Raw genomic sequence first — 21,151 nt, forward strand, 5'->3', positions numbered from 1 at the left:
CCTTTAAGGCGGGCGGCGGCGGCGCGGGGCGCCCATGTGGCGGTGCAGCACGCCGTGTTGTGCTGCGCGCCCATTGGCTGCCGCCGCGCTGACAGCTCGCCGCGTGCCGCCGGCGCACTGCGGGGGGAGGGCGGCCCGCAAAGCCCGGCACGGATCCGCCCGCCGCAAGGACCGGCCCCGCCCCGCCCCGCCCGGCCCCGCCGCCGCCCCCGCGCCGCCGCCCCCCGCCCCCTCCCCCTCTTCCCGGGGCCCGGCCCCCGCCGCCCCCTCGCCGCCGCCGCCGCCGGGCCCGCGCCCCGCCCGCCGCCCGCGCCCCGCCCCGCCGCCCCGCTCCGGGCGGAGCCTGGGATCCGCGCCGCGTTTTGCGGGCGCCCGGCGCGTAGTAGCGGGGCCGCGGCAGCGCCCGCCCGTTGTGTTGCTGTTGCCGCCCGCCATCTTGTCGCCAGCGCTGCTGCCGGCGGGGCTGAGCCGCGGGGGCGGCGCGGCGCCTGCGGCCGGGCCGAGGAGCGGGCGGGCGGCGGCGGCGGCGGCCGGGTCCGCGCCATGAGCATCGAGACGCTGCTGGAGGCCGCGCGCTTCCTCGAGTGGCAGGCGCAGCAGCAGCAGCGGGACGCACGTGGTGAGGCGGCGACAGGGGACAGCGGCACCGGGGCGGGGGGCGGCGGGGGGGGGGGGGGGAGGGGGGTAGCGGGAAGGGGGGGGCACCGGGGGGAGGGGGGGGGGAGCACGCGGGGCCGCCCCCGCCCCTCCCCGCCCCTCCCCTCCCGCCGGGCGCGCGGCCGCTGCGTGACGCCGCAGGCCCCGCCCCCCTCCACGTGCGCGCGGGGCCGGCCCCGCCCCTTCCCGCGGGCCTCGTGCCGCCGGGTCACGTGGGGGGCGCCGAGGGGGCGGGGCCGGGAACCGCGCGGAGACCCCGGGACCCCCCCCCCGGGCCCCGCTGGGTGCCAGGAGCCGCAGGGGCTCCCAGCCCTCGGGGCACAGCGCGCTGCGGGCTGAGGGGAGCCGCGGAGCTGCCCAGGCCGGCGGCCCCTCGGCTCCTGGCCTGGTCCTGCCCTCCCCGTGCTTACGGACACACAGGGGGGCAACAAGCGCCGTGGGGGGCCCGCGGGTTGTCCTCGTTGTGTTACGGAGCTGGGATCCGGGCGGTGCCTGGGGTCCGTGCCTTTCCCCGAGGGGAGCCGGCTGCTGTCAGCTCCTGCAGAGGTGCGGCCGTGGCACAGAGCACAGCGGTGGGCGGTGGTCGCAGGGCCCAGGGCTGATGCGGGAGCTCCTGTCCCCAAGGGGCACGTCCCGAACAGCTGGGAAGTGCCGGGCAGGTGGGGTCTGGCCGTGGCTCGGTGTGTGACATGGGGGCACCCAGCCCGTGCCTGCCCCAGTGCCACAGGGCAGCAGTGAGACAGCAGCGGGGCTCTGCTCAGCGCGCCGGCTTTATTTCTCCTTCCCACCAGGAGTTAGTTGCAACTAAAACACAGCTAAAATGACCGCCCAGGGCTGGATCAGGGCTGGAGTTGGGCACTGGAATAGCAAACCGAGGCGTGAGATAAATTATCCATAGAGACCTGGGTGGTTGTTGTGTTGGGAAACATCTGTGAGGTGTTACTTGGTTATGGCCGATTCTTTGCGGGGGCTTGGATGGTGAACCACAAGATTTCTTGGGGGTCTTTCCAGCCGCCCTTCCTGTGTTCGGGAGCCTCGGTGGGTTTGGTGGGGGAAATGCTGGCTGCTTGGGAAGCCCTCTGTCTCGGTGAAGTAGGAGTGAAGCACGCCTGCTCCCCGCGTCCCCTTACCAGGGTCATCTTGTCATTTCTCTAATCTATCTCAGGCTTGGGGACCGGGGTCCCTGTGATTTTCAGAGCTGGAGCTAAACCCATGGCACTGAAAGCACCGATGGGCCGTGCTGGTGGTGCTGAGGAGGGGTGGTAGATGCAAAGGCCGGTTTTCCTTTGCTCTTACAGGTAGGGCATAAATGTGTCATAACCCTCTGCCTGAGAAAATGCAGACCAAAGGCTTTCTGTTGGCACCACTGGACGGTGACGCCTCCTGCAGATAAGGTCTGGGGAGCGTGTGGTGTCAGCGCGCCGCGGCGGCTCGCCGGTCAGCCACGGGTGGGCCTGGAACCGGGAACTGCTTACACCACGAGTGGTACCAAGTGTAACAGCCCCAGAATTGAAATCCCAGCAGGGCCGGTGAGCTCTCACTCCCCAGGAGTACACCGCCAGCTCCTGAGTCCTTTGCCAGTAGCGCACTTTAAATGTGACCTGGTCTTCCTGGAGGAGCGCAGGGCTCGTGCGCCAGCCTCTGTTGGTGGGCAGGAAAATGGGGCACTGGGTCGGGGCTGAGACCCAGCAGCAGCTGGGGGGGGGCTTGCTGAAGGGAGGAGGGTTTCGGGGGAGCTGCGTGTGGCTGCTGGAGGAGCGGCGGTGCGGAGGCACGGGCTGATCTCCCCACGCCACGGCAGCCTCCAGGTCCTCAGCACCGGGCACGTCCTCGCGGCGAGACTCCGGAGCTGGGAGAGGGGTGAGAAAACGGAGGGGTTCTGGCAGAGATGGGAGAGAGGAACGGGGCTCGTGTTCTGCTGCTGTCAGCCACGGTTCAGAGGCACCCAGATAAAGGGGTCACGGCTTTGTCAGGGCTCCAGCTCGTTTCCAGGCACTTGGAAGTGCCACGGCTGTTCCCTGGCGTGTCCTCTTATGTCAGCACCATCCGAGTGACTCAGCCCTGAGTCAGACTGCGCCTCCTCTAGCGTGGCTGGCCTCCCCTACAAGTGCAGCTCAGAGAACAGCCTCGGTTGTATGTAGGAATGAGGAAGCAGGAACCTTGTTTATTCGATAACGAGCAATCAAAGGACTTGTGCTGCAGCACGCGGGGATGGGGCGAGTGGGAAGGGGAACGGCAGTTCCTCAGCTTCCCCCTCACTTCTGCAGAGTCACTTCTTCCCCTTTTCTGCAGGGGAATCTCCCGTCAGGAGCTGGCAGGAGCGGGTGTTTCTTTGGGCAGCCACCGCTGGCTCACACACAGGCGTGCCCAGGAGCAAAGCTCTGCTCTGTGGCATTGTCCCCGGGTCCCTGGCTGCGCCTCCAGTGCCCGCGGCGTGCCGGGGAGGTGCTGGCTGCTGGCAGGCTCCATGTAGGAGCTGAGCTGGAACACCAGATGGCAAAAATGTGTCTGTGCAGGTACTGCCAGAAAGTTGGGCTGAGATCTGGTGCTGACACCCAGCAGGATCTCCTTGGACTTTTCCTGCTCCCTGCTGCAGACCGCGGGGCTGTGCGGGAAGGAGCCACCCCCTGCGTGCATCAGAGACCTTCCTGAGGTGTTTGTGGTCAGAGTGCTCAGCATCGGCAGCTGCTGACGGAGATCAGCAAAGCCCAAACCACACTTGGGCCGCTCAGATTCTGCTGGGGATCACCGTGCTGCCATGGGCTGCAGCTCGCTGCTGCTCCCTGCGTGGCTGCCAGGAGCCTGCATGCACGGCTGGGAGGTGTTCCCAGGGCAGGCCAAGGCAGGAGATAAATTTAAACCTGGCAGATTATTAGATGACGGAGTTAAGAGTCCCTGGCACCGCGTATTCCTGGATCCACAGGGCCCCAAAATAGCACCGGTCCTCCGGTCAGGGGCTGTTGACCCTGTTTCTTTGCCCTGCTGTGACAAAAGCTGCCGCTTCCCCCATGGCTGTGGGCACTGCTGGCCCTGCTAGGCGCAGCCCGGGAGCTCTGGCCGCAGCCTCTTGCCCGTCTCGGCTGCAGTTCAGACCCCCGAGGGGCTGCGGGGCTGTCCTGAACCATTCAGTCCCCAGTCCCTGTGCTGGGAGTGTCAGGAAGGAGCTGGGATCGCATTGAATTCTGTGTGCTCCTGCCCGGCCGCCCCCTGCCCTCTCAGCACTGCCGGTCCTCACCCTGGTCTGCGGCTCCGACGGAAAGCTGGGGAATTACTGCCGGGCAAATCGAGAGCCCTGTGGGCCCTGTGTGAGCGGTGGCTTCGGTTTGTTTGCAGGCTGTGGGTGCGAGGCGAGCAGCAGGCACCTTCCCAGCGCCTGGAAGCGCTGCCGGTGGGGGGGGGCTGCCCAGGGCTGCCCAAACGCCCTCAGAGGAGGGAGCTGAGAGCTGGGCTCCTTTTGCCGGTGAACGAGTCAAGTGCAGGGGCAGCGGCTCACTGGCATCAGATTTTGGCTAACAAAATCCCTGAAATGAACTCTTTAGCTTAAGGGAGCTCAAGATTTGGAACACCAAAGGCCTCGCTGGCAGCTCGTCAGCAGCCTGAGGGCTGCACCTGCTTCGCAGAGACATTTACATAAACATTTCTGAGCAGTAACGCTCGCTCGTAACCTTTCTTTCCTCTTCTCTTGGCTTCCCCAGTGAACAGAAATGGTTTGTTGTAGGAATTTCACTGCCAGCCCCCGTCGATGCCCCGGGAAGCCTTGCCATCGGCACGCTCCCTGCCCCGATGGGCTGTGCTGGGTGAGGCTGCCAGGGGCCGGTGCAGGACACATCCAGCACGAGCACAGCCTCACGGCTGCTGTGTCCCAGTCTCGTACCTCGAGCTGGGCCCGAGGGCTTTAACGAAGGCTGGGGACGTGCCAGGGTGAGCTGCAGAAACCTGGGCTGAGGGCAGCTGCAGGAGATGCCCGCGAGGTCCTTGTGTTCCCTGCCCGCTGCCTGCGAGCACAGCGCGCCGCCTGCCTTGTTTCTCGCGGCCTGTGCTCGATGAAGCCAGGCACAGTGTTCCCCCCAAGTCTTGGCACGTTCCTAGGAGGAGGTGACAGCCCCAGGCCCGCTGTCAGCGTCCCACCAGGTGTTCTTGCAGCTCCTGGCCCTCTGCGGCGTGCCCCGAGCTCCGTGGGCAGGGTGCGGGGAGGCGCTGGGTGAAGGCCGCGAGATGTCTGGAGGCCGGGGCCGCTGGCGCCACAGGACTTGTATAAATAAATTTCGTTTGTGCCGTGTTCACACAATTACAGCCGGAGACCTGGAGCACGTTTAATGAGGTTTATTTTGCTAGTCGGGCCACACAGATTGCATTTACTTTGTCTGGTGTTCGAGGAACAGCTACATCAAAGGGAAGGCTGGGAGCCTCGGTCAGGTCCACAGCAGCACAAAAACGCCCGCAGGGGTTCGTATTGCTTGAAGGCCCGTGGGGTTACCGTGCCCACCTGAGGGCACAAGATGTGGGGCTGCAGCCCAAGGAGCCCGCCTGGCCCCAGGGGTGGCTGCGGGGCCCGGCCTCTGTGCCTGGGGTGCTCCTGGCCCTGCTCCGGGCCCTGCCTCGCCTCCCGCAAGGGGACGGCCCCGGCCGTGTGGTGCCGGCAGGGCCAGGGCCGGCTCCTTGGCTGAAGGTCGGGTGTAAGCACCGAAGAGGAAGAGCTGAGATGTTTGCTGTGGGTTTGCCCTGTGCCATTTGGACCCAGACGTGAGCGTGGGCTCCGGGCGGGGGTGTCGGAGGGAGCGGTGCCGGAGGCTGCGGCCGTCCTGTGGGGATGGGGGCTGAGCCCAGCTCCCACGGGCATCGCTTCCTTTTTCTCCCTGTTCCTCCCCATTTTGCAACTGTACGGGCTGTTGGGGAGAAGCGTGGAATAAAACAAACAAATTCTCTCTGATTTTGTCAGTACCGGCACTACAGATTTCAGCTCACACCCCAGAACCGAGGGGGGGCCAGGTGGAGGTGCTGCCTGGGGCTCCTCAGCGTGCCCTCCTGTGCCGCAGGCAGGCCGTCTCTCAGGGCTCTGGGGTCTTGCTTGGTGTGCTCATTTTTCCTCTTGCATCGCGATTTGGGCGTTCAGGCCTCGGGACGGAGAATCGGCTGGCGCTGGCCGTGTGCCTTGGTGCTGGGGTGGGGCGAGGAGGCGGCGGTGGGGCGCCCAGCTCCTTTCTGCCTGCCAGTAGCAGGGCAGGCAGGAGGCAGCCCGGCCGATTGCTCTGAGGGCCAAATTCGGGGGCAGAACCTGTGGGGTGTGTAAGACGTGTGCTGAAGCAAAAGGGACGTGGGAGGGAAGTGAGGCATGGCCGGAGCGTGGGGCTGAGCCCGGCTCCTGCAGCTGCTGTGAGGTGTGCCCGGGGCAAGGCCTCGGCTCGGTGCTGAAAGAGGCTGCGGGGGGAGATGTGGGGTGGGAGACGCCGTGGCGGGGAGTCCCGTTACCGTACTCACTGGCGGTGTCCCCTTTCTCTTCCAGATGAGAATGAGAAGCACGAGAAGCTCCGCCTGGAGCGAGAGCAGGAGCAGCGGAAGGCCAGCGCACCGCGGGCCAACCATGCCGTCCCCCTGGAGGAGCCACGGGGCGAGCTGCTGCTGCCCATCTCGCCCCCCGCCCCGGCCCCGCCGCCGCCCCCGCCGCTGGCAGCCCCCATCTCTGTCATCCCCATCCCGGTGGTCGCCAGCCCCCCGCAGCCGGCAGCCCAGGCCGCTCTGTCCCCACCGCTCGCGCAGCGCCACCAGCCCCTCGTAAGCACTCCGGGCGTCACCAAGGAGGTGCCCGCGGTGGCTCCGGTCATCCAGCGGCCGCCGGGCCCGCTGCTGGCAGACGGCAAGGCCGCCACCCCGCCGTCGGGCAGCCCCAAGCAGCTCCAGCACTACGCGGCGCCCGTCCTGGCCATCTCGCAGCACCATGTGGTTCAGCAGCCCATCCAGCCCCAGCCCCTGCAGCACCCGGGAGCCGCCCCGCAGCTCGGCGCCCTGAAGCTGGCTCCGGCGGAGGACGTGAAGCCGAACGAGCAGAAGAAGCGGCCCGGAGGGTGAGTGTGTGACCGGGCAGGGGCAGGCGGCGGGGCCCGAGCACCGCCGCGCCCCCGAGCAGCTGCTGCTTTGTAAAGAGCTGCCAGTCAGAAACACCGAGGCCCAGGGATGTTTGGGGGGCTCTTTGTTTTTTTTGCTTGCAGTTTCTCAGCTCGGTGTCTTTCAGTCCCCCCCTCACTAGAATATACAAGGGTTTTTTGGTTTTGTTTTTCCCCCAAGCCAGGAGCGTGTCAGGAAGCAAGGCCCAGCGCTGCCCGCCCTCAGGCAGCACCTGCTGATGGGCTTTGGGCTCTGCTGGTGGTGCACAGGGAGGTCGTGCAGCAGCCCTTGCAGGAACGTGGTTGAACACTGGACTGTGCTCTGGGAAGTTGTCTCCCAGGACAGAGATCAGAGGAGTTGCCGAGGGCCTCCTGGAGCTGGAAGGGACTCGAGGCTGTTTACTCCGTCTCCACCCTCAGACAGGGCTTGTGACTCTGCTGCTCCTGGGCAGCGTCCACCTTGCTCCTAAGGACTTTGGCTCCAGAGCACAGCGTGCTAGGACGTAGCCTGCTGTTATTTCTTGTGCTATTTCCAGTGGACTGGGAGAGGAATTGATTCCCTTCCTCTTTGTAGCAACCTTTTACTGCTTTCCTTTGCCCCCTGCAGTCTTCCTTTCTGCAGGATAAATGACCTGGATCTCTTCGGTCTTTCTTCTGGGCCTGTTACCAGACCTCTGAGCATCACCACGCTGCCTGCAGCTGATGGTGTTTCTCTGGGACTGCCCAGACCAGGGGGGGGCTATCCCTGCAGGGACATGGCTGCGTGCTGTGCCCTGCCTTGGGGCCGGGGCCAGGCAGCGGGGCTGTGCTCAGGGGTCCAGAGGAGGTGCTGGGGCCCGGTGCCCCCTCCTGCCCAGCCAGGCCGCAGTGCCCAGCTCATCCTGCTGGGCAGGGCTCAAGCTGCTTCTCGTCTCTGGTCTTCCCCACCCGAACTGGTGCCGGTGGGAGCTGGGCAAAGTGCAGTCCCCTGTCCGAAGCCTCCTGCTCGGGAGAGATGTTCCGGCCAGGTCAAAATCTGGCCTTGCTGCTTGCCCCCTGCCCGCTGGAGCTGAGCACTGGGCGTGTGGCAGTGCGCTGGGACGTGGCAGCTCGCTTCCTTCCCCCGGGTGCCCCGTGTTCGCTCCCGTCCCCTGTGAGGCAGCGCGGGAGGAGCACAAGCCGTGGGGTGGCACCGCCTGAGGCGGTGGAAATAACGCAGACAGAACCTCGCAAAGATAAAAGCCTTGGTAAAATGCCAACGCGGCTCCTCGCAGAGAGCTGGCGATCTGCAGCCCCTGTCTGTAAACCGCTCGGCTGCGGGGCTGGCGCTCGGCCGCGTGCTGTGGGCAGGGTGAGCGGGGCCCGGAGGGTGCCCTCGCCCTGCGGGGTCGCTGCCAGCGCTGTGCCGGGGGTGCGCGGCATCTCCCGCTCCCCAGAGAGGAGCTATTCTGGGTGTAAGCACTGGGAAGGCGCTTTTTCCAGCTTGTGAATGTTTCATGGGAAAAGGCTGTCAAATATTTATTTTTAAACTCCCGAGCAGTTATTAAATATTAACCCACCTCCTGCAACGCTCACCTCGCTGCCGGTGCGTTTTCAACCAGAAGCACCAAAAGCAAATAATCACTTTGCGTACTGTCAGGAGGGTATCAAACTCCCCACGAGCCTGCTCGTGTGCTTTACCACCACTGTAGCTGCAGAACTAAGGTAACGTGGATTTGGCCTTTCCTCGAAGTTCTCCCGTGACCTGGGGAGGTAGGGACAGACCAGAGCCCCCCGGGAGCAGAAGCCGACCCTGGTTTCCCTTCAGCAGGGCCTGGAGGATTCCTGGATTACTTCACTTCATACTTGTGTTTGGCTGTGTTATTTCAGGCACAATAAAAATGAAAGAGGTTTGAAGTATGTCTGCCAAGTCATGTGTACTTTAATTTGCAACCGCATAAATCTCACCCCGCTGGAGTGTAGGCGTAGCTCAGAAATGGGTCAGAATTTGGGCAATCCAGGGCTGCACAAACACACCCAACTCAGACCTGGGGTCTCCTCCTGTAGCTGGCAGTGGCCCTGTCTGCGTGCACAGAGACGCGTTGCCCCGGTCCCTCCTTGGAGCTTGTGTGCAGCCTGTGGGTGATGCTCAGCCCATCTAAATGCATGCGGAGTATGGGGTTTATCTCGATAGAGTACAGGTAGATTATGTATGCAAAGAAAGCAGTGATAGCTCAACAACTCTATTGCTCGTTAATATTTGCCTCCGTATCCTAGACACACACACGCTGCTGAACGTAGAGGTTGAATGGCAATAGTTTTAAACCTGACACTGAGTTTATCTTTGTTCTGTTTGGGTTACAGGGTTGGGACCAGGGAAGTACATAATAAATTGGAGAAGAACAGGTGCGTAGAAAGCCAGGGTTTTGCTTTTTTTCAATTATAATTCCCTTTCACTTTTTACTTATTTTTTGGCCTATAGTCTGTCAATATTTGTTTGGCTTGGGTTTTTTGCTTTTGTTTTTAACAAATGACTTGAACAAAATTCTTAGTTACTTTTAATGAATCTCGCAATATTGCTTTGCTTTCTTATAGCTCAATTCTGCATCTCTTGCTTCCCAGTATGTTTTATTTAGCTGCATAATTGCATTACAATAACCCTGCAAAGCCCTGATCCCGCAAAGTAAATCCCCACGTGCATAACGGTGTGATTTCTTACTTGATTTGAAGTAACAAACTAACACGTGTGCAGCCAGAATACAGAATAAAGACCAGTCCCTGCTCTGACGCTCCTGTAGCCTAAATAGCCAAATCAGAAATGTGGCGCGAGTGAAGAGAACAGCCCAGGGAGGCGTGATATTTTATTTAAGATCGCACGATGGTTTCCTGCCAAAGCTAGGACGAGAATCCGAGCCACACAAGGCACAGCCCAAAGCCTGTCTGCTGGATTGAGGGGGTGCAGCGTTAAGCACGCAGGTAGTCCCGGTGACTGCTATGCACATGTGTAAGTGCTTTGCTGGATTAAGGCCCAAATTAAGCTTTAGCCCTCTGTGAAATTGATTTCTGGTGTGTGCTCACAAGCTGACAAACCACCTGTGTTTTCTTTAGACGTGCGCATTTGAAAGAATGCTTTGAGACATTAAAACGCAACATCCCCAACGTCGACGACAAGAAGACCTCAAACCTCAGCGTCCTAAGGAGTGCCTTGCGATACATCCAGGTACCGATGGCGTTCGGGTGGCTGCTGCTTACTGTTGGCCGTGCTGAAACAGAGAGAGGCAGTGCTGACCTGCCTTAAACCGAGCTAAATATCTGCTTCCTGTAGTGAAAAGGAGAAAAGTGAACCCGCCCTGCTCTACCCCCATGCAAGCGTAGTCACGTAAGCTCCAGATTTCCAGGACTTGTAGGTCTTCTAGGAATGCTTGCTTCATGCAGTCTCCTTGTACTTGAAATCTTACCTCACTGTAAGTCATCAGTACCAGCAGTAGTGATGGACCGGGTGGCTTTCACCCTGCTGTGACAGATAATCTGGACGACCCTAAAAAGGGACATCTACTCCAGTATATGCTGCTACTTTTTTACTTGGGGAATTTTAATCCATGTGATTTGGGGAGGTTTTCTGTTTGCTTAGCCAGAACAGGCAGGCTGGTTCTGAATGTCTCGCTTTTGATGAGATGGAGGTGTCAGTGCCTGTCACTTACGTGGAGGCAGGGAAAGACTGGAGTTTAGGGTTAAGTGAAGTGTTAACGTTTGCTTAATTGTTTTTGTCATACTGACACGGTCGGCAGTCTCGTCAGCTGGCTTTGTCCATTGCATTGTTCTTACCCAGTACGTTTCCCATGTTGATTGTGTGGGAGAATGGTTAATAGGTGCCCAGAAGTAGTTCTTAGAGGTGTCCTCCGTGATTGTGAAGCCAGTAGCATGTAATGCAATCAATCTCATTCTAGAAAATGGAAAATTTGCTAAATTCATAGCACTCTCTTGCAAGTGCAGACAGCCAGTAGACCTCCAGCATTTTGGCTGGAATAAAGGGTGCTGAGGACTGCTCACAGGTGGGCTTTCCACAGTGCTGTGTTGTCTGCTTTCTTCTCTTTCTTCCCGTATTTCTCAGTATCTCTCAGATGCCATTTTAACTGTACATCAGAGGTACTGGGCACTCGCTGCTCACCGTAGCTTTTGTGTGGAGCATCACTAGGTGCTCGCTGACTGTGAGAATCGGGCCAGCTCGCCCCTTCTCAGTGGCCTTAACCCCTGACGTCCCTTGCAGAGCCTTTGGCTGGGGCATGGAGACCAGATTGTAATGGGACCCGGCCACTAGAGAGTAGCAAACAAAAAGAAAAATCTGTGTTGTTTAAAAAGGTCACTTCTGGAGATGTGGTTGTGTTATGGTTAATAGGCATCAGAGAAGATAAGAGCATTTCATTTGATTTCGGGCAGCCCGGTGTCAGCGAGGAGATGAGCTCTCATTAGCGCTAACGGAGATGGAGTGATCGCATCGCCTGTTCTTGCACTTGGGACTCGAGTCCAGTCGTGATGCCACGCACAGAGCTGTTCCTCGCCTGCTGACGCTCTGTGAATACTGATGCAAGTGCAGGTCTGTCCGTGAGCAGGCACTGCTCTCTGGCAAAATTTTTGTGCTTTTACGAGACAGCTTAAAATGCTCCTTGAGGCTGTGGGTGGGGGTGGCCGATTCTTTTTCTCCTTCCCTCTAGATCCATTGTGAAATCCGTTGACTCTGATGCAAGGCACTTCTGTGCTCCCTACGTGTGTGTGTACAGCCAGCTCTGTAAATTGCTGGGAATGGAGCTCTTGTTGTGTTTTCTTAGGAAGCATAAACTACTTTTTGATGGTCCACCATGTGCCCATGGATTCAGAAAAACATTTCAGTTTCTACCACATGGGATGCAGTTCAGTGCCACCTCTGAACTGCCATCACCAGCGTGGATCCTGTGGCCCACTTCTGGCTCTCTGGTTTTGCCACCTGCAAATAGCAAAGGGCAAACGAGGCAGGCTTGGTTGGTTGGTTTTGGTTTTACTTCTATCAAATCTGTGTGTTTGGCACAGGGCTATCTGCCCCTCTGCTCACCCCTGGAGCTTTGCACAGGTGAAGGGAGCTCTGGCCCCAAGGCATTTGCCCTCAGGTGAGCAGCTGCAGGTAGGGCTCGGAGGGACACGAAGAGGCAGTGCTGGTGCTCTGGGCCCGTGCAGCGTTTCCACTTGGGGTTTGAGGGAGGTGTAAAGATGCAGAAAACATGTCTGGTGACTGCTGTGGTTCACTGGTGCGTAATTGCTGCTGACAGGTTAGGTTAGGAGTTATTTATTCTGCTGGAGAGTCAATGTGCGTTCCTCATAAGCTGCTTTGAATTTCATAACAAGAAAGGGAAGGGGAAATTCTGAGCTGCCCTCGCCCAGCCCTGGCTCTGGGCACTTGCTGCCCCTGGGCTGGCAGAGGGGGCTGGAGGGGAGCTGTGCGCCATGTGGGAAGCGCGTGCCTCAGCAAAGAGCTGGCCCTGAAGTGCTGGGGCAGAAGGCCATGGGCTTGCTGCCAGCTGCCTCGCCGGGAGGCTGCGCAGACACCGCAAACCAGAGTGGCCTCGGACCCGCAGCGGGGCACGGCTGGAGAACCAGGTCAGGGCCAGCACAGGGCCCGCTGCGGCCGGTGGGTGGAGGCAGGAGACAGAGCCTGGCCTGCACGGCGATGGCGAGGAAGGTTGTGCTGACTCCATCCGTCCTGGCCCGCCCTCCCTCCTTCCTTCCTTCCCGGCCAGGAGCTCCCTGGCCTCCAGCACCCCGGCCACGTGCGCAGCGCACTGATGGTGGCCCCGGGCTGCCCACCCGCAGCGCCCACGGGCCCTGGGCATGGCCGAGCCGCCGCCTGCGTGAGCTCCGTGCAGTGCTGCTGGCAGTGCCTGTCCCTCGGGGGGCTGCCCCCAGCACCGGCCGAGCATCCCCGGGGGCTGAGCGGAGGAGGTGCCACCCCCGGCACGTGTGGAGCAGCCATGGGGCCACGGGCAGCACCTTGCTGTAGGGCTGGGCAAGGTGAATCCCAGCCTCCTCTGCAGACAGGAGCCGGTTACAAGAGGAAACAAAGGAAACCGTCTATTCCTGGCAGGAACACGGAGCTAGCACCCCCACACGTGGAGCGTCTCCGTCTCAGCCTCTGCAGCCTTCCAGCTTTCTGCAGGCACCCACAGGGTACCGCCAGTGCCGCGCCGAGCCTGCACGTCCCACTGACGGGCTTGGTGCTGGCCTCTCTCCTGTGAGGAGAACATGGGATTGTACAAAAGGGGTTTAGAAATCAAGATGCAACATGGCAAAGTGTTTGTTCACAAAAGAAAAAAAAGCCTTCCACAGGAGGAGTGCAGCATGCCAGCCCTGAGGCTCTGCCTGGCTGATGAGCTGTGCCCGCAGGAGTAGGAGAGTGCACTGACTGCTGCAGCCTCTCTTCCTATGAAATCCTTTTTCCCCATTCCAGCTGGAACTTCTTAGAAACAGGCTGTTTGTTTCCTTGGCCGGGTTTGAACATTTGTATCTGCATCAAATCAGATAAGTCAAGAAGTTAAATTCCAAACTTCCCATGGAGCCGTCATTCTAATTTATCCTTCGAGCTGGGTCTGCGCTCTACAAGAGTAAATTAGAATCTCTGCAATTAAGCACACTGTTGCACAAAGGAAATTAGGCTGAACACAGCTGGAAGTTAATAATCCTTTTAAATGGCGATTCGGTTTTAGGCAGTGCAGGCTGTTGTGGTGCAGACCAGCTCTGTGGCTTTCGGCTGAGGGAGTTTTGTCCCCTGCAGGTGGCGGTGGCTTGGGCTCCGTGCCTGTGCCAAAGTGCGTGCTTGTGCAAGCCACCTGCCCCTTGTGCCTCGCCGTCCTGCCTGCAAAGCAGGAGGCACGGTGCTGCAGGCCTCCCGAAAGCTCCCCTAGGTCCTCAAGTGCCATGGGAAAAACGCAGTGGGAGGAAGGAAGATGCTGGGGTCTGCTTGTGGGGAGCGGTGCCCGGGTGCCCATGGCGGGGTCAGAGAGCAGCCGGCCGAGGCCGTCCCTCGGCGAGCAGCACGCAGGGGCTGCAGCGTGCTCACTGCATGGGGAAGGTGCTGCTGGGGCAGCCGGGGAGCAGAGCTGGGAGCAGAGGACTGCAGACACAGTTTGTAGCCAGGACTCCGGTGCAGCTGGGTGTTTTGATTTAATTCTCTTTGAAGGATTCCTTGCCCCCTAGGAAATGTTGTAATCATCATAGTTGGAAGCTAATTGAAGCCCTTAAGCAAGGCTGTTTTCTCCTCTGTGTTCTCAAACTGCGCCTGTCGCTATGGTACCTGAACACCTTCCAGTTCCAGGGGTTATTTCCTATTGCATAGTGAGTGTGAAACAGCATCCAGGCGGTGAGCTCACCGGGTAACACCGGGACAGCCAAAGCGGGCAGCCTGCGAACAGCACCGAGCCGCAGCCCCACGGCCCTGTGCTCACACTGCAAGTCCCGTTTGTCTGCCAGAGCTTCCTGTACAACCAGAGGCAAATGCTGGTCAAACAACAGTGTGCTTGCGAAATACCAGGCAAAGCTGAGCTTCCTGAAGCTTGCAGGGGGCAAAGAGGAGAATCCTTGGCAGCCCTTTGTGAGCAGGACACGCCTGATCCACAGGACTGCGCGTGGTGCTTAGCGCAAGGCTTGGAAGAGTATCGAGGGGGGAGAAAAGGTGCTGTGCTAACACGTCAGCTCCAGTTGTGCCAGAGGGATACGTGCTCTGTGTAAGCAGTGGACTTCCCTTACAGATTCGCAGAGCTCATCTTCCAGTCCGACTCGCTGCTTTTGTCGTTTTGGAGATAGAAAATAACTGAAAATAACTGTGAAATGAACTAGGGACTGACCCAGATGTCACCTGTTGCCAAGGAAAGGAGCAGGAAGGGGACAGCTTCTCCCTGCCTCAGGAGCCAGGGTTAAAATTATGCCCAGCGTCCTGCTGATGGAGTGATACGGGAGCAAAGCCACTGCCACCAGCTCAGGCCTTGCTTCCTGCTCTGTTTCTGCAGCCTTCCCAGTAAGCACAGAGAAATTCTTGTTGCTGAACAGTCTTCTGATTTTTCTGGATGTAGGTGCAGTGTAGAACAATCTTATGATTTTTCTGCATGTAGACGCACGGCTCCGGGACAGCTCCGGGAGTGGGAGCGGCGCCTGCCAGGTTGTGTGGCCCTCGCTCAGGTGCTCCCTCGGGCTGAGTTCATGCTAAAAGCACAAAATGAAGTAGTGTCGTACTGGACTCGAGGTAATTGACATCTCTTTGGATTCACAAATAAATGACCGCATTGTTCATTTCGAAGGAAATGTGCCCAATTTCCTCGTCTGATTGCAAATGCAGGCTTCCTCCGCTGACCTCCCGTTGCATCGCTGCCGTGTCCTCAGCTGACCTGCTGACAAGGATCAATGTCATTGCCCTGTGTCAGGTGTAACTGCTTCAGAATGAAGCTAATGCAAGGACAGCATCCGTCAGTCCCAGATCACTGCCAGATGGAAAGAAAAATAGTTTGTCAAACTGAAACCAGTGGACAGGGATGTTAAATAGGAATAAAGCAGGGAGTGATGATCCTAGGAAGCAGAAGGGACTCTGTCCTTTCCTAAACAAAGAAAACCACCACCACCATGACCCTGCAGTAGAGAGTGTGTCAACGTCAACATCAGTCACTGGGTTTTGATGCAGGAACCTTGTCTCATTTTGTTTTCATTACCACGCTGGTTCCTTCCGTTTTCCCTGTGTCTGCTTCCTCCTTTGTCACCTCTTTGCAGCGTGAGCTCTTCTGCCACCTCTCCTCAAGTCACCATCTGAGCTGAGAGCACAGGATGCTCTCGTAAGGTGAACGATAAATTACAGAGCTGATTCCTGACCTCCTGCTGGGAGTAGAAACCCCTCATAAACTGATGGATCTGCGCTAATCAGTAATGCTAATTGTTTGTGTGAAACATTTAAAATATCCTCACCTGGTCTCTTTGGCTCAAACTGCATGAGGTGACACACTGTGCACCTAAAAATGGTGCAGTTTCCCATCTGTGCTAACAATAACCAGAACAAGATGAGTGGATTCGTAAAGCCCTTTGGTAATGCCTGAGTTAGGGTTCACACGTTTCATAGGTAAAGGACACCCCCAAGGGGGAGCCTTGTGGTGCAGCGAGGTGCCACGCCGCAGACAGAGCCCACGTATCTCTGGTTAGAGTTTGGTCTGCCTGCACTCCTGAATATGAAAAGAGAGCTCCTCTGTGTTCCTGCCCTGTAGTGGCCGGGTTGTTGAGCAGAATGCATAAAACCAAGCGGTGATGCTGAGTCTGATCGGTCCCTCACCTTGGAAAGCGTGCCCGTGGCTTGTTGTGTCGGTGTTTTTGGGTTGTTTTAATTCAGTGCCAGCTGCCTCCTGTAAAAGTTGCCCGGTAGGAACCTGAGCCCATTGCTAGGCTCAGTGCCTGCTTCATGTGAGCAGCACTCACATGCAAAGCGGAGCTGCTGTGCAGTGTTTACCTGACCCGATCAATTGATTCTATCTTGTCTAATTAGCCTGAATTTCATTGCAAGTAATAAAGGCTTCCAGCAACAATAGGATGTGGTCATGGAACAAGGGTATGGGATCAGCTGTGGTCGTCAGAAAGAGATGAGAAATCGGACTTAAAAAAAAGAAAAGGTGTTCAATAAGTACAGCGAATTGGAAGCTGCTGCAAGGTGTGAAACTGAACTGGAGCACGGGGCTGGGCTCTGCTGCAGGCAGGGGGAGCTGCACCGGCACAGCAAGCGCAGCCCCTGCTCCTCCTGGAGCCACTGAAGGATTGATTTTAGCTTCAGGGCCTGACGTCAGGCTGCATCCGCACAGGAGGAGGGGTTCGGAGCCTGAGAGGCTGGAGGAGGCTCTGAGCTCGCTGTCCCTCGGCACTCGGCGTGCTGCCTGAGGCACGAGCTCTGGATTTCCCACTGCTGGGCATCCTTCAGCAGCTTCCAGCACGTAGTGCGGGGCCGTGCCTCGCGTGCAGCAGCACTGTCAGATTGGTTTCCCTTTGGATAACCTGCACAGTCCTCGAGTACGAGGAGCTTGGGATTCTCTTCTTGAATCAGGGAGTGCCGTGCTCTGGCTGGCGTGGCTGCTGAGAGATGTGGGTCCTGGGGGGCTGCGGACGTCTGAACTCAGATCCCCAACCAGCCCTCACCACCTGGGGCGAGACATCCCCAAAGAGCAGTCAGTGGAGTAACTTCATTTGCAGCAGTAGCCACAAAACGTGTCATGCAATAGAAATAAAAAAGCCGGTGTTTGGACCTTGTGGGGTGAGTGGAAGCCGTCCCCTTGCCAGAAGGGATGGTGATTTTCCTGAGCGGTGTCTCTCGTGTGACTCACACACAGGAGTTTGGGAAGAGTAAACAAATTAATAAATCTTTTACATATTTTTTTTAGTTGGTAGAAAACCCACAGCTATCACCCTGCTATCATTTGGTAACAGCTTTAGGAAGCGCTTAAGGTTCTAAAACACAAACCAAACCTGGCGGAGCGTAGCAGAGGGTTTGGGAATGGCAGTTGTGTTGCAGTCCGTTTCGAGTACCATTGCTCACACTCCTGGTTGCTGTCAGAGAGCAGGCACGGGAGAGGCGTGCACGGGATGTGACAAAAGCAGTGATGTGTACAACCTGATTGCGCGGGGTTTATTTCATGTATAACACTGCAGAAGTCACCTACCATTAAAGGAAGGCAAAAACCCCAAACAGCGACAGCGAAACAGCTCGCTAACAAAACAACCATTTTGTTTTGTGATTTTGCTTTTCTCAGGGAGCCTGATAGGAAGAGGTTACAGCCCCACGGCCCGTGTTACCCGGGGAGCTTGGGTTCCTGTTCTTGTTAGCAGATTGCAAAGGTGTGTGCTGATACTCTGCAATTATAGGGAAGTAAATACTGACCTCACAGCACTACAAACAAACAGAAAACAGAAGCGCTGTGTGTGCCTCACACAGCAGAGGTCAGCCCACGTTGCACAACGCTTTGCAGCCATAGGTGTCGGGGCAGCCCTGCTCAGGCAGCTGCAGGGTAATGAACAAGGGGGTTTCGAAATCACAATAAGCAGCAGGAAGTGGTATCAGCTTCATCTCCCGTTGTCATGTCGGTGCCGCTATGATGTGATGGAAATGCTGATAAAGTGTCCTTTGGAGATGGTGGAAATACAAGTACAATTGTACAGGGCCCCCTGTCTCAGTCCTTTGTATAACCTGCAGTGATGCTGATCCTGCTTGTGTCTTTCTTCCCTGCCAGTTCTCAGCCTTCTGCCCAAACACTTCTCTGTGGGCAGCTGTGACTTCTGTTCCGTCTCTTTCTCTTTGAGTCAGGCCATGGGAAACAGGGTGACTGTAGGAGGTGGGTGCCATCTGTTGGGCACGATTACTCCCTGTGTCTGTACTTCAAGAAAAGAGGAACTGGCCCTGAGGGTGGTCGGGCATTTTTCTGCAGCACTAGAAAGCCCAGCTCGTGGTTCGGTCCACGTCCCGAAAGGTCTGAGATACTCCTAGCAGCACTTTCCCCTCACGTGGTGGTTCATTCTGCAAACAGACTCACCCAGGCAAAATGCTTCGTCAGGTTTTGAGCACGTCGGGTGCTCCCAGAGCTCAGAGCCTTGTGTTAATCCTGGGGCAGTGTCTTTAACGAGGTGACCTGGCACCAGGGCCTGGCTGTCAGCTGCTGTTCCGAGATGAGGCTCCAGGATGTGTTGGAATTGGTTGCTGAGATACTGCATTTTTCTCTGCAAATTGCTACACCAGGGAGAAAAGGCATCTGCTAGATACTAATTTGTGTGGCCCTATAGGAACGCCCCGTGAACCTTGCAGCTTACAACGTGTCTTAGCCAGTCAGCGTCTCAGTCACATTCAATTTTGATAGACTTCAATAAGAGCTAATATATTTAGTAACACAAAAGCTGTTGAGTGTCAATAGGCTGGTCTAAAAGGGGATAGTTTTAGGACTAGTTAGGAAACATTGCCCTTTGTTCCCCTCCCTGCTCCCCCATCATCTTGGGGTCAAAGCATGGCTTGCATGTAGGGGTGCCCGAAACACCTTGTGGCTGCTCAGGGCCTCTGTGAGATGGAGCAAAATCGGAACCCACTTCTTGTAACACCTTCTGTGTTGCACAAGTCAGTGAGACTGAATTTGTACAGGTTGGGTGGGCTGGCAGCATCCCAATTAGCTGAGAATTATGAAAACTGTCAGAAAGGATTGAACCACAAATACAACTTTTAATTTAGAATTCTTGCTCTGCTCTGCTCTTCTGGCTTAATGTTTGTTGGGATTCAAAGCTCATCGTCCCCAGCAGCTGGCACCATCCTGTGGCTTTATACTAAGGGTTTTGGGGGGCTCTGGGGCTGCCTCAGCCCAGCGGGGAGTGCTGGGGCCTGCAGGGGTGCCCCCACTCCAGGGCCACCGCGGTGAGCAGCGGGGGGACTCCGGCGCCGGCCGTGCGGGGCCGGTGGGCACGGGGCAGGCGTGGAGCTGCTGGCGCTGGCAGCCGTAAACCCTCCCCGTGCACGTTTGTGGCACTGATTTGTGGCCTCGCGCAGGTGCAGGCGTGGTTTGTGTTTAACCACGGGCTTCTTCATGCTGCCCTGAGATCCATTCCATTCCCTCCGTGGCCGAAGCAGCGAGGGAGGGAGATCGACAGAAATCCTCTGGTGACCCAGATCTGATCTGTGGGCCGTAGGTGGAGCTGCCCGATGTGAGTCACCAGCACTGCCCTCCTTACGGCGGGGGAGAAACAGGGGAAGGAGGCGATGCAGGAGCACCGGCGCCTTCCCGAGGCAGCAGGAGCTCAGGCTCCTGAGACCCGAGGCTGAGGCTTGCAGTGGGGAAGGGGCCACCCGGCTCTGCCCAGGCAGGGCCCCCGGGGAGGCCGTGCAGCCAGCATCTGCCAGGGAGCGCTCCGTCACGGGGAAGCCCTCGCCTGGTGCTCCCCCGTGGCAGCCGCTCGGAGCCCCGGGAAGCCGTGTGTGTGCCTGGGGGCTGAGCCAGACTTGCAGAAATAGGCACAGAGGGGGGGGCCGTAGCCAGGGCCCATCCAGAACCGTGCTTTGTCTCACGCAGCAGCCGCAGTGAGATGCCTCCAAGAAAAATAGAAGAATCCTGCAGCACGTAGATGCAGCGATAACGTCTCCACATTTATCTCCTCCTCGTCTCTAGCTGTCAGAGATTCGGCTGTAGCCAGAGCTCAGCTGTGGGTTGCCTCCCAGAGCTGCTGTCTGCGCGTCCCACGTACACCCAGGAAAGGCTCAGGAGTCTCTAATCTGGTGATTTTGACACTAATAATAATCGCTCCTTGAAACGTGGCGTGATTGATTTTAGCTTGCAGAAAGCTATTAGTTCTACCACAGACATATTTGCCGTGTGAAGCAAATTGAAATTACTTGGTCAGTATAATGTTCCAAGTAACAGACCCCACGTTTCGGGGTATTGGGGCATCCAGTGTCTCCTAGCATCATTGAAAACATCTCACATTTCCTGAATGACAGAGATTATTTAAAAAAAACAAACAAGAAAACCACACAACCACTCTGAACACGTTGTCATTGCAGACAATACTTCAGTATTTTTTTAACGTTGGATTTCTCTTACCATTGAAAGCCATGTCAAAGAATGGAGCAGACCTGCTGAACTGGTAAAAGCCAGCGTGGTTTTGGTGATTGCCACCGGGAGCTGCTGCGCCTTGCCTTGGTTTGTGTTTGCACTGCGTGTTCCAGTCATTTGCTGCTTCTCTCTCTTCTTTTTAAGTCCTTTATTCTTTGTCTTCCCGATTTGGGTTCTTGCTACCCTCTATCCAGTAACTATTTATACCTCCTTCAGAGAGCTGTGCTCACAGGAGGCTCGATCCTCTTGGGGCTGCAAGGCCAGTGCAAAAAACCATTTTTCAAGTGCATTTTTGTTCCAGAGATTGTGGCCCACTGTGTTTTTTATCAGGAATTTTATGTGCTAACAGTGTGCATATAATAAATAGTAATAATAATACGTGTTCTCATTCTCTCATGACTCTCTTCTCCAGACAGATTCCCTATTCTGTGAAGTATTTCTAGATATTTAGCTCTTCCTCTGCAAACCAGAGGGAGCGTGCTGGGTGCCCAGAAACATGATGGTCACAGGCCCCTCAGCAGCACAGCTCTTGTCACTCGCAGGAAAGCCGGGACAGCAGCTGGCTCGTTTCCGGAAAGCACAGAGCTTGCTGCGTGCGTGTGAGGCTGAAGTCACGTCCTAGAATGTAGCACTGCGAGGTGGGGTTTGGTGTCGGTGGTGGTGTGAAGTGTTAGTTCTGAGAGCTGGGGAGACTGAAACTAATGCAAAGCCAGCGGGAAACAGCCCCGAATCCTGGCTCTGCACCTCCTCCTTCCTCTCCTCCCTCCGCAGACAAGCTCTCACCTTCCCAAAGTCAGCAGGGAAGGGAGC

At 57.4% G+C, this 21,151-nt stretch overlaps 1 protein-coding gene across 2 annotated transcripts in view; it reads left to right on the forward strand.

The window, feature by feature from the left end:
* The first annotated feature begins 387 nt into the window (after positions 1 to 387).
* The window catches only part of MNT (MAX network transcriptional repressor), a 28,751-nt gene continuing 7,987 nt past the window's right edge, over positions 388 to 21,151 (forward strand). Inside the window, exons 1-4 of one of the 2 annotated variants that reach the window (XM_027471962.3) lie at positions 389 to 619; positions 6,161 to 6,719; positions 9,081 to 9,122; positions 9,825 to 9,936. In XM_027471962.3, coding sequence (XP_027327763.2) covers positions 544 to 619; positions 6,161 to 6,719; positions 9,081 to 9,122; positions 9,825 to 9,936 — 789 coding nt within the window. In that variant the 5' untranslated portion in view covers positions 389 to 543. Of the gene's footprint in view, positions 620 to 6,160; positions 6,720 to 9,080; positions 9,123 to 9,824; positions 9,937 to 21,151 lie in introns of both variants that reach the window. The other variant, XM_038165615.2, reaches the window with a different exon arrangement.

Source organism: Anas platyrhynchos, chromosome 20 (genome assembly GCF_047663525.1).
Source record: "Anas platyrhynchos isolate ZD024472 breed Pekin duck chromosome 20, IASCAAS_PekinDuck_T2T, whole genome shotgun sequence".
In the NCBI taxonomy this organism is placed as follows: domain Eukaryota; kingdom Metazoa; phylum Chordata; class Aves; order Anseriformes; family Anatidae; genus Anas; species Anas platyrhynchos.